The 16,312-nt window shown below is 37.3% G+C and overlaps 1 protein-coding gene across 8 annotated transcripts in view; it reads left to right on the plus strand.

The window, feature by feature from the left end:
* Window positions 1-16,312, plus strand: part of CACNA1D (calcium voltage-gated channel subunit alpha1 D) — a 213,610-nt gene that overhangs the window by 106,707 nt on the left and 90,591 nt on the right. For 7 of the 8 annotated variants that reach the window (XM_076346263.1, XM_076346262.1, XM_076346268.1 and 4 more), the window contains exon 9: window positions 8,133-8,302. In XM_076346263.1, coding sequence (XP_076202378.1) covers window positions 8,133-8,302 — 170 coding nt within the window. Of the gene's footprint in view, window positions 1-8,132; window positions 8,303-11,424; window positions 11,503-16,312 lie in introns of all 8 variants that reach the window. The other variant, XM_076346267.1, reaches the window with a different exon arrangement.

Consider the following 16,312-nt stretch of genomic DNA (forward strand, 5'->3'; position numbering starts at 1 on the left):
AAAAATTGGCTCTAGGTCCAGCTCCAGAAATGTGTCTGGAAATGTGCTTGGAAATGTGATTCAAAACGCGCATGTTGGTAACTTCTTTCAGCACAGTGAATTTCTTAAGAGTCTAGCCGGACACCTGGAACTGTCAGCTGATCTTTCACAATAAGACTGCATTTTTGAATTCTTTCAATATTTGGAAATACAGAGCAAAATGCTTGCAGCTCTGGAAAGCTGCCATAGATGGATTCAGATATCTTTGCATTTTCATTATCTTGGGCTGGCTCATTCACATTACAGATTTAAAGCTGTATGTGGCTCCGATTAATTGTTTTAGCTCCTAGAAATCGCAGGGTGACCATGACACGGTCATACTCTATTTTGATTGCTATATCTTTTGAGGCAGCAGCAGGGAATGTGTTCAGTCTGTAAGAGATACCAGAGCACCTTTTCTTCCTTTGTAAAAATTCCTCTGGTTATGATGCAAGGATTAGGCAGCACATCTTTGGGGCAACTTCAGACTTGATGGAATGGCACAGAAATTGCCACTGAGGGAGCTGCCCAGCAATTCTAGCTCTGTGAAGGGTGGTGGACTGCTTCAGGAGCCTGCTTTTACACGTGGCTTTGGTTACACACACTGCGTGTAACAGACATAAACTGGACCTGTGTCCTCCTAAGGCATGAAATACTAGGCACAGAAATTGGGAGCTGAGGACAGGCCTCCTCCACATATGCCAGGGTAAAAGACCAGAGCATATCATGACTATTGGTGCAAGAGACAGTAAGCTGAAATCAGAAAGTTAAGTTAGAAATTATGAAGTTAAGGTTATTAGAAAGTTAACAAATAAAGTTAAACCTTACTTTTTTAAGGGAATTGCGAGATACTCATACCCTGAAAGTACCTTTAAAAGTGTGTTGAAAGTTAAAATAAATATGCCAGTAATTCAGCATGCATTAAACTGTTTTACTATGAACAGAGAAAATAATAAATTATAAAACTTCGTAACTTATTTATCAAGAGGCATGGCTTTTAATGATGCATGATAATCTATTCCTCAAGATAGTCCTTATCATTAGGGGATGGTTTAGCTGACGGCATTTTCTGCTCAAGGCATTAGTATTTCTTTGGGTAGTCATGGGAACAAGTAAGACCTTTCAAACACACTTTCATAAACCTCTGTAAGTTGAATTTATTGACTTGCTTAAGGACACCAAAGCATAAGCTTTGACATGTCCTTACATACATCCTCCTACATGCAAGTCTTGCAGGTTACTAAGAGAATTTATTTCCTACATTATTATTTGCAATGTATGTACAATAATGATTCTAAAAGCTGAGGGTATGTACTCATCCATGCTAATCTCAGGGCAATATCTGTCAATTAATGTCGTATAAAATACGTTGACACAGATAAGCTTATACACCTAAGAACTGTTGTCTACAGTATATATGGAAAAAATCAGAGAAAAAGGCATTTGAATAATGATGCACCAAATTGGATGACAGTTCACTGCCATTTTCTTAGTCTTTCAGCAAAAGGGAAATGAACTGGGTTTGACAGTGTTCCTTTTCACAGCAGAGGGAAGGCTTAGTAGAAAAAAAATCTGTTACAGGTAAAAATTTAACTTTCTCACATAGATAAACAGAATATAAATTCAAAAAGAAGAGAGGGACTTCAGCTCTGGATCTCAGCAGGTTATGAGCTAAAGCAGGTTCTTTTTATTGCTGTGTCACTGGTAAAAATAAAACTCAAACACAAATAGATAAAAAAAGGAAATATTATCCTTGATTGATCAGTCGAATATACTAACAATAATCAGCAAATCCTTTCAGCTGTATACAGCAGTAACTCTAACCAACTGCTTTAACCAAAGACCACTAAAGTCAATGGGAGTAGTTCAGTACTCTTGAGTAAGAGCTTGAAGGGAACTGATTTTATTTCGGTCCTGTTTGAACTTAACACACTAAGACTTCTTAGGAATTAGTTCTGGGAGATGCTTGCTCATGAGCTCCTGGCAGTTAACAAACCACATTAGTTTCAAAACCTTGGTTGACAGCCCACGTCATGATGGTAGGGTGAATACAATCTGGGGTGTGGTCCTACCCTCAGTACTGCCAGTTCTTCTCTAAGCAGTCCAGTGTCCTGAGCCAAACAGGTCTCTGCTCAGGACAGAATAAGCACATCTTAATATGCAGATATAATTGCAGTCTGAAACATCAGATCTCAGTTTTGTCGCTGTATCAAATTGTTCCCTACCTTGCTGTTCCCACAGATGATCCCATTGCATTCATGTGTGCTCTGGCGCAATAATGCTCTACAGGTCCTCTGCTACACAGAGGTTGTGCTGGAGCCATTGAATATACATTTTGTCAATTGCTAACGAACTATATAGAAATAACTATGGGTAGGTAATACCAGTTTGTGTTTCCTTATCACAAACCCAATACTCCTTGCTCAGGGAAACCTGCTAGAATTTTTTTCTTCCTGCAGAAATAATTCTACAGTGTTCACCCTATGAGTTTTTATTATTTCTAAAAGAAGGGGTAACAATGATGTATACAAATTTCCAGTAATTAAAGATGTGATGTTACTTAACCTTTTTTGTCTCTCTACATCTGTTACACATTACACCCAGCTGTGAGCTGTTGTCCATGCTTATCTGTACAGTTTAAGCAGTTTGAGTTCTCTGATTTGATTCTGTGAATTTGTTGGTTGGTATGGTTACCACTGCGTGAAACCTCGTCTGTGAGTCTGGTGGCCAATACTGTACTCCTGTGAGTACATTTTTGTTATTATGTGACTGTTCTCTGTGAATAAAAGAGTCTAGGATGTCTGGGTGACAGTTCTACATATAGCATTAGCATAACACTTTCCAGACCCTGTGCGCGCTAAGTTGCATTCTGCAGTAGATGAATTCTCTCTCTCACTGCGTTTGCAGTGACACAGAAGGGCAGTAATATGGCCAGTGAAGAATTAGTGTCCTGGTTTATGCTTAAACATAGAAGGCAACTGTTTATTTCCTATCATCAGTGCCTAGTGATGCACAGGAGATACAGCAACACTCATGTTGCTGCACAAGCCCCCTTATGGACAATGTCTAGCTCTTAGCATGGAAGAACTTTCAGCTGATAGGAGGCCAGTATAGATGTCGTCTTAGTTATTATGTCCATGAATTACAGAGAGAAGGGAGAGTATACCAGATAGTCACATTTAAGCAAATTGTTGTCTTGGGTTTTTTGGTTAATATGACCCTGCCTCAAATTAAGGTCTGAGAACCAGAGAGCTGTAATTGAGTCCCAGTAGTTACTCCCTGCTGCCACCTCCACGCTGTCGCATCAAGCCATTCCCAGATGATGCATACCAGCAGGAGTTATTTCACTCTGTTAAAGAAAGAAAAACCTGGCATGAAAATGATTGCCCCAGACTATCGAAGCACAAACTCAAAACCTGCATTTTACATGCTTCTGCCTCAACAACCATTGATGATGATGATGGTGGTGTGCCTAAGCAGAGAACTGAGATCATCTTTCTGCAAGGAGACAAGGAATTTTTGGACAATAAAAATAAAACTTGCATTTTATATGGTAGCTTAGTTATCACTAAAAATAAATTAGATTATGTAGGTGAGTCTCCATATAATGCTTTATTTTGCAAGTGATCTCTCCTTTCTGCTGCAGGTGCAATTGACTGAGTTATTTACACTATGGCTGCAATTTGAAGCTTTACTCAGTTTACAGGATATTGTCATATGCTGCAATTTTAGTCATACTTAACTAGATCAAAATTAGGCTGGCTAGGGCTGGGTCGTCTGATTTATTTGCATTTGTGATTAAATCAAAAACTGAATTGCCTCCATCTAGGTAGCAATAGGCTGTTTTGAAGAAAAGATATTTTTGAAGGCCAAGAGGTATTATACAAGGTGGTGTGTTATACAAGTTATGCAGGTCTGCCATATAAGATTCTTCAAAAGTAGAGTCTTGCAAAAAGCTCTTTCTAGCCCTGCTAGCCTAAAGTCTTAATTTTGAAGAATATTACCCTTTAAAATATGAGACACTAGTAAGCTTGGCTTTTTCTAGTTGTTGAAATTAGGACAAACATATGTTCACTGAGTCCTATGCTTTGTGAAAACTGCTTAAATCCATTTTATTTTTAAACTGAAATTTTACAGGCAATAGGCCTGATTTTCATTTCACATATGCTGGTGTCAAATCAGAGTAGCTCCTCAGGATTTTTCAGTCTGCAACTTGGGTGGAGAGTGATTTAAATCACATTTTAGTGGAGAGACCCTTATGAATCCTAGCATAGTCACAACAGCCCTTAGAATACAATTTTTGTCAGTTTAGTCAATGAACAGCACCCCACCCCCAAATATACACTTTCAAATGCCAGATCTAGGTCATTTTATGAAACCAGAATGCAATATGTATTTTGAAGTTAGCTCTTAGTACAGGCATTTGTGAAACCAAATATTTACAGAGCTTAAGTCCACTTACCACAATTAATGTGCCACTTCCTAAGCCTGTCAACTTCATAGGCTTCTGGACTGAGTACTCGGTTGATGACAGTCAGGGAGGCCAGTTCAGGCCATTAGTCTAACCACATCAGGACCGATGCTGCCTACATAGTCAAAAGCTTTTTTCTGCCCTGGACCCAGCCTGTGCTGTCCATAGCCATGAAATGCTGCACAAGCAGCTGTCTTATTCCTCCTTCCATGAGATCAGCCAATGTCTACATATCTCTGTCTAAATATTCAGATATCTTGTTGTCTAAATGTCTTTGTCAAGCTTTAAAGAGCCAATGTCTCTCCCTCATCTCACCCCATCTTTTTCAAATAGCTTGTTTCTTGGAAAAAAATGCTTTTGTTCTGCTAACAGGAAACTCATTACATTCCAATACCATTTAATTCCAATTTCTTACTCATGGTATTTCAGTAAAAGGAATAACGTACATATGTGTGTCTGAGGGATGTAACTTCATTGTGACTGTGATAGAAAAAAATACCATTGAGCCAGATTCCTCCCTCCCCTAAAGAAAATGCAGTCTTCTCAGATATTATACTTCCTTACAAAGTCAGGTTTTAAAAATAAAAGTAAAACTTTTAAATATCATGGAAATTAAGCACCATTGTATCTCCCTCTACTGATAAATTGTAGCAGCATTTAACAAGTGTGGTTTACAGCTGGCAACTAACCACAACCTAGCTGCTTGCTCACTCTCCCCTGGTGGGATGGGGGAGAGAATCGGAAGAGTAAAAATGAGAGAGCTTGTGGGTTGAGATAAAGACAGTTTAATAGGTAAAGCAAAGCAAGGAATTCATTCATCACTTTCCATCAGCAGGCAGGTGTTCAGCCATCTCCAGGAAAGCAGGGCTCCATCACGCCTAATGGTGACTTGGGAAGACAAACGCCATCACTCCGAACGTCCCCCCCTTCCTTCTTCTTCCCCCAGCTTTATATGCTGAGCATGACATCATATGGTGTGGGATATCCCTTGGGTCAGTTGGGGTCAGCTGTCCCGGCTGTGTCCCCTCCCAGCTCCTTGTGCACCCCCAGCCTGCTCGCTGGTGGGGTGGGGTGAGAAGCAGAAAAGGCCTTGACTCTGTGTCAGCACTGCTCAGCAGTAACTAAAATGTCCCTGTGTTATCAACACTGTTTCCAGCACAAATCCAAAACAGAGCCCCATACTAGGTGCTATAAAGAAAATTAACTCTATCCCAGCCAAAACCAGCACAGAAGACAATGTCTGACTTCTGTGCTGTGTTAAAGGGAAAGGTCATAGTTGGCTGTGTATGTAAAAACCCCTGTGTTTAATTCTCTGCGTGCAGCCATTTTAATGTAAAGTCAAAGTTAAAGGGTAGTTCAGTCATGGGTGAAGTGCGGTTGAAAGTACCAGCTTTGCCAACTGTTTAATTTTTATATGGAGTGAAGTGAAAGAAATCATTTAATAACAGCAGCTTTCATTTTACTTTACCCACACAGATCGCGTATTCTTCACCCTAATGAAAAACACCTGAAGGACTTAACTGAACAAACCACCAATACTTAGTAAAAGCTAGCAACGGTTGTTACTTCTGATTTCATACTATGCCATGATAGCTTTTTTTCCAAAGATACTGCCTATGGAATGAGAGTCACAAATATGTTGCCTCAATCAGATGTAAAGGATGGTCTCTTTGATACTTTCTCTGAGAGAAGCTTAAACCCAGCATTCCATAAACCAACCAATTTCTTATAGGCTTGTGACATCTTCTGCCAAAACAATGAAATTTTTTTGGTTTGTTTTTTTAAAAAAGCAATTATTCCTCAGAGAGATTTGTTGAACTCTCTCTCTTTCATGAGCGTTTTTCTGAAGAGATGGCCTTTTGAAGGACTTGGTCCTTGGATGCTAGGTGAAGGATAGCAAATGCAAAGCAAGCACGGGCATTCTTCAGTTTCATTACAGTGCCATCAGATGGAACAGGATGATCTCAACATGCCAAACCAAATTTTTGTTGAATTAAGTTCTCAACTGGAAAAGATGTAGTGCCTGCCTCTCAGCTTTTGCACTAGAAAGCTTTTTAGCTTCTGCAACATAACATTAAAAAAAAAATACAGAATCTGTATGGTTGCATGTAAAGAGCTTAACTCTTAAATTTACCAATGTCAAAGCAGAAATGTAGTGTTTAGAAGATGGGTTTGAAGACTGCAAATAAAACAATAAAACCAAAAAAACTTGGAGAGATTATATCTTTGCAATTCCAAATAAGTAATGTCTGTCACTGAACTGAAATACTGTGTTGAAAAAATATGAGACTTTCTATTATTCTGCTATATTTTGTTAGCAGGGCAACATCATTGATAATTGTGTTCACCTTGTTAAAATATTTTGCAAGTCTTACACTAATTTGCTAATATTTTTCCATTGGAAAAAGGATATTATTGAGTGCTTTAATTTCCCCTTGAAAGTGTATTAATTAGGGAATATTTTCAAGTGAAAGTTCACAATAAATAAAGGGGTTGCAAATTCATAGTAAATGAAATTACTATAACCATTTTTTAGGTTTAATTTCAACTCTATCATAAGATTAACGAGTTAGAACAAGCTTAATTTTAAATACTGAATCAGTATGTAGTTACAATACAGTTCAAAAGATGCTTGCCTACCCCTAATCATACATATTGATATTCAGATAAATCGGAAAATGTTTGATCCTTCTAGCGTAGGGAGTTACGTGTTTGGAGCTGTGCATCACACCAAATGTTGTAATAATGTCGGCATATGAAATGCTGCGGTGCAAGAAGTTACTTGATAATTGTCGAGTCATATATCATTAAGGGAATCATAGATTCATGAGGTAACTCAGGTTGGAAGAGGCCTCAGTAGGCTATTGTGTCCAACCTCCTTCTCAAAGAGCATGACTTAATTATTTTAATTATCATTCCATGATAATTTAGGGATTGACCCAAATCAGGAAGCTAAACTAGACAGACAGTCAAGTACATTGTCTTGAGACTGGGGCAATGAGAATGAGGATTCAATTTATATGAAAGGATGATTTCTGATCTGTGAGAACAGGATTTCTAGGTTCTTTTACAGAGAGCAAAAGGGCAAAACATCCAGATCTGAAACAGCACAGGTGTCTGTGCATGATGTAATTAAGAGAGAGATTATTAGTGGAATTCTGTGAACCACGCACTAAAATAAGTATGTTTGGACATAGCCAATAAACCGTGGTTGGAGGAGGAAGGATTTTAGAACTGGCTGCCAGAATTTCCTTTTTACTGAAACTAATACTCACCTCTCTGAAATTACTTCACTACAGCAAGTCAATTTCTCTTCCTAGCCATTAGATAAAACTGGTTTTAAAATCTGTACAGAAGAGCACATAACTAAATGGGGGGGACTTTTCCAGTATGGGAAGAGTCAAGAATACTGCTTAATTTTCAATTAAATCATAAAGGCTCTGAAAGTTTTGATGTAATATGATAGGGATTTACCATGACTTCTTTGCACCATCTCGTTTTCAAAGAAGCTCTCAAATCTTCGGTGTAGTTTGTTCAGTTCATTTTCTATGTCAGTATGTTATTCTGCAATGTTGAGACCTAGGTCAAAATGCCTGGGAGTTTGGTAATCAGTATTTTTTTCTGCTTTATCTGAATTTGATAGAGAATTTTCTAAGGAAAGAGAAAAAGCCAAGGCCCGAGGGGACTTCCAGAAACTACGTGAAAAACAGCAGCTTGAAGAAGATCTGAAGGGATATTTAGACTGGATTACACAGGCAGAAGACATTGACCCTGAGAACGATGAAGAGGTGGATGAAGAAGGCAAGCGGAACAGTACGTTTTCTTTACTCTGTACTTCTTTACTGTGTGGGACAGTTTGACTGCTTTTAAGGGTGTTACACGGGTGAATGCAGCCTATCTGATGTCGCTTTCAGATTTCCAGTTTGCAAAAGTGTTCGTTAGCAGAGCAATCATGTCCGTTAATATATTGGTACTTAGTCATGGAAGATAATTCAGAATCTTACAACAAAATTCTGCTCTGAGCTGTCCATGTACAAGTCATTGTCTGCACTCAGTCACTACTGAGACTTAAAAAATTTGCTTTATTTGTGTTCTGTAAAAAGTTAGTGCATACAAGCTATGTGCCACCAACTATCATCATAAATTCTTAGTCAAGAAGAATATGTGTGTGCTTGTAGGTGCATGCAATAGAAACAATAATAATATAAAAAGCTTAAAAAATACGTCCAAAACTACAGTCAAGAAATAACCTTGTGCTAACAGTGAGGATTTTTTTTGAGTTTTGAAGTAGGGAAATGATGTTCTGGATCTTTTTTTCTGATATTCAAGAAAATTATATGTATAATCTTTTTTACTAGATGTATTAATTGAGCGTGAAATAAATGAAATCTTGTGGGATTTTTGTTCAACACTAGGAAATATAATTATCACTTACTTACAATGTGTTTATTTGATAGTAGTGTATAGTGTATTATGGGAAAGGTAATTCATGCCTTAGTGGCCCTTGAGTGCTTCTGACCTGAGTCCTAACATAAAGGAACAAGTTAGCTTCATGATATTGCAACAATTGTAAAAGTTATAATCTATTTCTCTATATCAGAAATTTTGAGTAACAGCAGTATTTTAATGTCATAATATAGTAGAGGTTATTTTAGCCTCTTAGCCACGTTTACATAGTAGTGGTTAAAATTTTCATGAGAACTTTTAGTGCTGTACATAAATGAGAACATGGATTCAGGATATAGTTTATGATTTAATATTAAACGTAAGATTAAAGTCCAAATTTCAATATATATACTAACACTTATTAGCACCTTATTATTCATGTGATACTCTGCAAAGTCATGATATTTATTCATTTAGATACCCTTGAGTTTATATAAGAAAATACATCTATAAGTGGTTTGTCAAAGGCAACTCAGAATATTACTTTCTGTGTTGAAATAATACATTATTACTGTTCTATTTCTCCTAGTGCTGCTAATTTATTGTGAACTGTTCTTTTAAACCATAGTACTTTCAGAAGTAGTAAAATAGTGAAAATTACGTGGTGTGATATGGAGGTATTTGTTTTTAAACTTACCTCTGTATTGCATGTAGTTAAGTTTTTTAAAATCTTTATATTTTTGAGTTTCAGAATTTTATTAGTCCTTTAGTTCGCAATAAAAGCAGGGTATGAATCTGTGTTACTAACTGGAAGGAAGCAAGATGATTTTATGAGAGGCTGGAAAGCAACTTGTGGGTTGATGTTGATGCCAGCATCACCCAGAAAGGAATAATTTATGTCTATATGAAAATTTGTAGCACAAACAGAGTTTTTATCTAGAGCAGAGCAAAAAAGCCAAAGAGTTCCCTATACTTGGTTATTGCTACTAATGTTGTGTGGAAGGAATACATAAACTGTGGGTTTGAGTACCAGTATAAAATCCTAAGACTGAGAAGTAAAAGATTGCACGTTTCATGGAGTAAATACACTTTGTACAAGACTGCTATGCAGAATTGTAGGTGATGCTGAATTTGCAGAGAGTGTTGGACAACCATGCTGTCAGCTATGGTGCTGATGGACTTGGTTTGCAAGTCAGCAGGTGAAATCCCAGGAACTTTTTGCATCCTGTTCAAATTGGACGTTTGTTAATATGCTGCAAAAGAGCCATTTGCTCCAACATTCTTTAAACAGCTTCTAGGTCATATAGGTCTTTCATACATCAAAAATGCTTGTTTGCATAGTTGTTGAGTTTGAGAGAGCTTTTGGCTCTAAACTGTTAACTTAGACACAGTTTTAGGGTAAGTTAAGAGTTGAAGGAGACTTGCAGAGTAAAAATAGGAGGAGGAAAGTAATTAAAAGAACTTTAAAACAAATCCCAAGAATTTAATTTTAGGCATACGTATGTATTTTGAGTGGAAATTTCCAGCAAACAGACAACCTCCTAGCAATCCTCTGGGTTTGTGCACATGTGCTTAAAAGTGTAGCTTGGAATTTCATTTTTAGTATCAGCTGCAACAGGGTGTAAAGGAGGAAGGGTTGCTGAATTGCTCCACCTCCTTGCATTCAAGACATGCTCTGCTGCATATCACGTTGCATGGGGAGGTACGATGAGAGACAGCACAAGCTATCTATCCAGTTACTCCATGGGAAGCTTTTGGGTTAGGAGCATAGTTATGATAATGAGCTACCTGTTTGGGAGTCAGGTGTAATTTAGCTAGTTATCACCAGGTTAATAATCTTGTCGTAAGCTTAGGAAATAAATTTAGTCCAAATATACTGGTGATGTGTTTCTAGAACTGTCTTTGAAGCATAAGGTAGGGCTGGGTCCCAAGATAGGCAGAATAATAATTTGCAGGCTTCTAGGCAGCTGTGTCCCTACTTTGAATACCTAAACCTCTGGATGATCAAGATTACTGCTGATTTATGGTGATGGAAGATCACCATAATGCTCTTCAACGATGTGGAAGAGCTCTGGGTTTAGGATACAGAAGATCTCTCTATGGCAGGAAAAGGAACAGATTTCAAAGGCAGTTAAATCAGTGATTAACAGCTTCTTACATAATCCTTTAAAAATGTAGTTTAGGGTCCTGCAACCCCAGCATTTTAAAATTTCTAACCAGAGAAGTCATTAAGTCAGGTCACTTATATATGAACATCTGTATTCGTACATCTCCGTTGCTGATAGTGGGCAGGTATTCAGTGCTGTTGAATAATGGAATACCTTTTAACTACTAGAATTGTAGACTTCAAAGCATTGCGAATTCAGCTCAAAATGCAAAAATCAGTGAGAGGTGAGGGATTTAGCTCTGATTAGTTATGCTGCGGGTAATTTCAATTTGTTTTGCCTAACATTGCTTGTGTGGTATATATGGACACGTTTTTATTTTTTGCGTTGCAACTGCTGCCACCTACTGTGTAAATGCTGGGATTACATGTACGTAACACGAAGGGGTTACATTGGCTGACTTAATGGAAGAAAAGAAGAAAAGCAGACTTAGTTGCTTTGGCCGTTCTTCCAATAAACATGGTAAAACATGTTCTGATTTGCAGTTGAATTTTCTTTTGTGCCAATACTGCATTTGATGTGTTAGCTTTTGAAAGCACATATTGTATGCATTTTCTATAACAAAGACATATACATCTTTAGCATGTAGACACTCATGCATGCGGTTCTGCTGTTTTAAGTGCATGTCTGAAATAGACTGGTGCTGCAGTGCTCTACCTTCCTAAAGCATAGTCTTTAATCCGTTTAGGTTTTCACTGAAGTGTCTTTGTGACTGTTCTTGTTGAAGCATAGGTTTTCTTTTTCAAAAGTCAGGTAAACCAGATAAAAAAATGTATTTTAAGTTCAGGTGTGAAGAAATTAATTGAAGTATTTTACAAGCTTTACAATGGATCATAGTCTAAGCTTAGAACAGCATGATGATAATATTGACTACTTATTTATAATAGTAGAATGTTTTAATGTAGAATCTAATAAAACATAACAAACTTTTACTGTATCTCCTCTTGTTATTGATAGTTTTGTTTATGTAATTTTTGTTTTATTCAATTTCTTTCCCACCCACAATGGAGATGGACAGGCGTTTTACAGTATGATAGTTATTTTCAAGTTTGCACTCTTTTAATACTGGCAAACTTATTGATTTGACATAATCACAGTTGTAGTAATTAGGAGACGTAGTTTTAATCCTACCTACAACAAAGTCTTCAGAGCAACTGACTTCCTTGCTGTCCTAAGAATCACCATTGTGGCTCAGACTGAGGCTGACTAAGCTGATCCAGTTAATTTAGAGAATGCAGAATATTAAGTCAGAATTGCTAGGACCTAATGGACTCATTTTCTACAAATACTGAGTTTGCTTGAAATTATTTGTGTAACTGTTACATATATTGTCTAATAGCTTGCACAGCTTTATAAGCTGGAATAATTTTTCCATAAAAATTGCTGAAAGACAGTGGTTGCAATCTTACTTTGGATATGTGTTTCAACATAGCCTTTAAACTAGCAGGTTCAGGTTCTGATGTCAGTCATGAAGCAGCATGGAACTGGCTGAAAATTTACTGTCATCTACTGGCCGCAAATGCTGTCTCGCTACTAGTACTTGACATTGCTAGTCAGAAGCATTTTCAAGCACGTGTGCACTGACTTACAGTTTCATCTGTGTCTTGCAGGGCAGGTATACCTTTTATGAGTAGGATCTTTCCAACGTACAAATCGGTGGCCTGAGTCTGTTTCTTTCTGTATTTGTGAGACTATTATGCTGATCTGAGCAGCTCAGACTTAGACTACCACTGGATTAGAAATCCCACTGTAAATGTTTTTCTTTGTATTACCTGTATGTCTATTTCTATTAAAAGCACCAAATCTGTAGAGTATACAACATTCCCAAGATTCATAGTGTCATCCTTCAGGCTAGAAGAGGTTGGTTCAGTGATGCTTCTGTAATGAAGACTGATTATTTTGCTCTCCTTCCACTGCTATGCAACCATTCAACCTTATCTTGAGTTTCCATGGGCTGCCTATAAAATATAAAATGAGAGCGCCTATAAGAATGATTGTTGATAGTATCAACATTAAATGTGCACTATGAAAACAGATAACCTCGCTACAGTATAATGTAGAACATCTTCCAGGCAGTCCCTCCTTAAACTGAATTTACCCTGAGGAGCTTCACAGAGTAGATAGTACTACTTCTTTCTGATGTGTTTTCTGGGCATACAGCAGACTTAGGAAAATTTGTGATGAATTTGCAATTATAATGTTGCCTCTTGCGATTTTGTTGTTGTTGTTCTGTTTTCCTGTTTGACTACCTCAAAGATTTGGTGTAAAGGATTCAGAAAATCCATGTACTGATTTGAGAAAAAATTAGGAGAATTTTGGAGCTCATGGAATTGGTTGGATGTTACCAGCAGACAGATGATGACCATTTTGCAAGGTTGATCTAAAATTTTGTCAGTATAGTACCTTTTTTAATAATTGTAAGATTCTCTCCAGTAGCTTTACTGATTATCCAACTAGCTCTGCAGATCAGTGCACTTCTGCAGCTCTTTTCCTTCAGCATGCGTAACCAGAAAGCTACCCAAGGTGCATCAGTGTGGAAATGAGATCAGCTTATGGATCAAAAGTTGAACCAGATTAAAATATTAATTATATACTTTCTAGAGGAAAACATTTCCAACAATAATACTTGCCACCACAGTTCAGTATTTCAGTGTGTAATTTAGCCTGCTTCTGGATTCTACAGTGACACTAAATTGTCATATAGCAGGATTATGGAATTTATTTCTTCCGACTCCAGCTGGCTAGGACATATCAATGCTGATGGACACTGACTTGCTCTTAGCTATGCATTAGTTATGTCCTGGTGTGGAGTTTGAAATCCCTTCTCTAAAATCTGAAAACTGTTTAGAGTAAATAGTGAACATTATAACATGAGAAAAACAATCTATTTTCTTATCCACTGAAATGAAATTCAGGAGTTGATATATTTGACCTATTTTCTATATACTCAGGAAAGTATTAAGCTGCATGCTATATGGGTTGTTTATATTGCCTAATGCAAGCATTCTTTCGTTTGAAACCAGTTACCATAATTGAAGAGAGCCGATACTATCTAGAAATCTAGATAATATTTCCAGATGAATGCCAGTAAAATAAGGGCAAAAGGTGAATAAAGAGTAGAGAAAATTTGGTATCTTCCTTTGAATACTGGAGTACCAGTTTAAAGATCTCAAAACTGGCCTTACTGAGATCAGACGGTCTTTCAAAAGTTCATTCTGTGTGCTGTACGTTGCCCAATGAACACCTGCCTTAAAAAAGCTGTGGTCATGAAATTGAGTCTTTTCAGGACTTGCCAGGTTGCTTGCTTGCATTAGCGAGAGTGGATGTGGTCATGCAGTGCTGTTGCTGTTTTCTTCTGGCTAAAGATTTAATGACTTGCTAGCATTGCTGGATCTAGACTTCCACATGGTGCCTTTCTCAGTACTTCTGTCAAGTTTTTCTTTTGGCATATAAATTACAGTATGATAGCTGAGTTTCTAATGTAAACTGAACTGTTTATGGTTCTTTTTTTCCTCTTCCATTTTTGTAACACAGCACCTGCAAGTCACTAATAGAGCTAGAGCAATAGCCCTGTCTGAAATAGAGAGTAACATTGTGGCTGTATTTAATTATTAGCAGAACTGATACTGGCTTCAATAGGGGCAAAGATTTTTTTTTCCTTTGGTATTTTGTTTTTCTTCATGCAGTCATGTTCAAAACAGGCTGGTATTTCTAACTGTGGGTTAAAGTATCAAGTCTGGGTAGACTTGAATTAAAATTATATTACTTTACACTTAAAAATTATTTGGCATATATTAAAACAGCATTCATGTGATGCTGAGTGACAGTTTATGAGGAATTGGATTCTAGGTACTGCTTTTAGATGAGGGAAGGGTTGATAAATTTGAAACACAAGTGTGAGACATATTGCACATGTAATACTTGCAAAAGTGGGCCTAGCTCTGTTTTCATGGCAGCTGTTACTAACAGTGTATGAGACAAGACTTCTGCACTCTATTTTGCAGTTGCCCATCACAAGTGCTAAAATGTTCATCATTAAGTGGCTGTAATGTTGTGTTTCCTAACAGCATGCAAGTCACCCAGCATAAGACAACCATTTCAGTTATTAACCAGACAGGGAAACTCCTTGCATTTATTGCAAAAGACCCTGGCATTTTTAAATAAAAAAATATTAGTTCTGAAGATCTGAGACAGTGTCTGAAATAGTTTTGTAAATTTTTTTTTCTTAAGCCCTTGAAAATTTTAATACTTGAACTTGGATTTCATCAAAGATTGTTTGCTTTACTTTTGAATGAAATTCCTTTTGAACTCTATGACTGTAAGCTGTGAAGTTCACACAAGACCAGCAATATTCATTTTTTAAAACTGATCTATAAAGAGAAACGTGATACTAGAATTGAGGCACTTGCAGGTGCTAACCAGGGATTTTGCATATATAAAGGAATTACGATAATATTTTAAAAGAATCACCAAAACAGAAGAACCTTGTGAAAGAAGGTTTTGCTGTGCTTACTGCCTGAAGTGCCTGAAGTTTTATTCAAACACCTGCATGGACATTTTGGATCTTTCTTTGTTATGCCAACTCTGTGTTTAACATTTCATGTAATGGTGACTTACATTTATGGGGACAGATTCTCAGCTGTTGCAAATAGTTGCTGAGCATCTAGCCTGCACAGACCTGTCACTCTCTAGTTGGATGAAATTGATGGACATGGAAACCAAACTACCATTTACCACTTCCATGTATCTCTCTGTCAGTGTTGAGGCAATATAGAGGCTGTGCAGAGAAGCTGTTACTAACAGTTCTCATTTTGTACCTGATCTGTAAACAAATCAGAAAATTCAGGGCCTGATTCTCGAGTCTCACGTATATTAAGATGTGTGTAATTAAGCCTGCTTTAAGCCTCCTTTAGGCTGCCAAAATAGTGAGACATCCCTAACTGAAACAGGCATTGTAGCCCTTCTGCCTTCAGTACTCTCAGTCCAAGGACATTGGTTTAAACCCTCCCCAACAAAACAAAACAAACAAACAGGCCAAACAAGCAAACCATCAAAACAGCAGAAGGTACTGAAACTCCTGTAGAACAGCAAGAACAAAAGAAAAAATGAATAGTTTTAAGATACTCTGTTTTTCTTTTGTTCTTGCTGTTCTACAGTCATCTCAGTGCATCTTCCACCTCTCATTTTTTCCTACTTTATATGGTATTTCTACTGTATAAACCAGCAACATTAATTTTACACTTTTCTTATTCCTGAGGTTTTCCTTTCATGC

The sequence above is a fragment of the Aptenodytes patagonicus genome, chromosome 8, assembly GCF_965638725.1.
Source record: "Aptenodytes patagonicus chromosome 8, bAptPat1.pri.cur, whole genome shotgun sequence".
Lineage (NCBI taxonomy): Eukaryota > Metazoa > Chordata > Aves > Sphenisciformes > Spheniscidae > Aptenodytes > Aptenodytes patagonicus.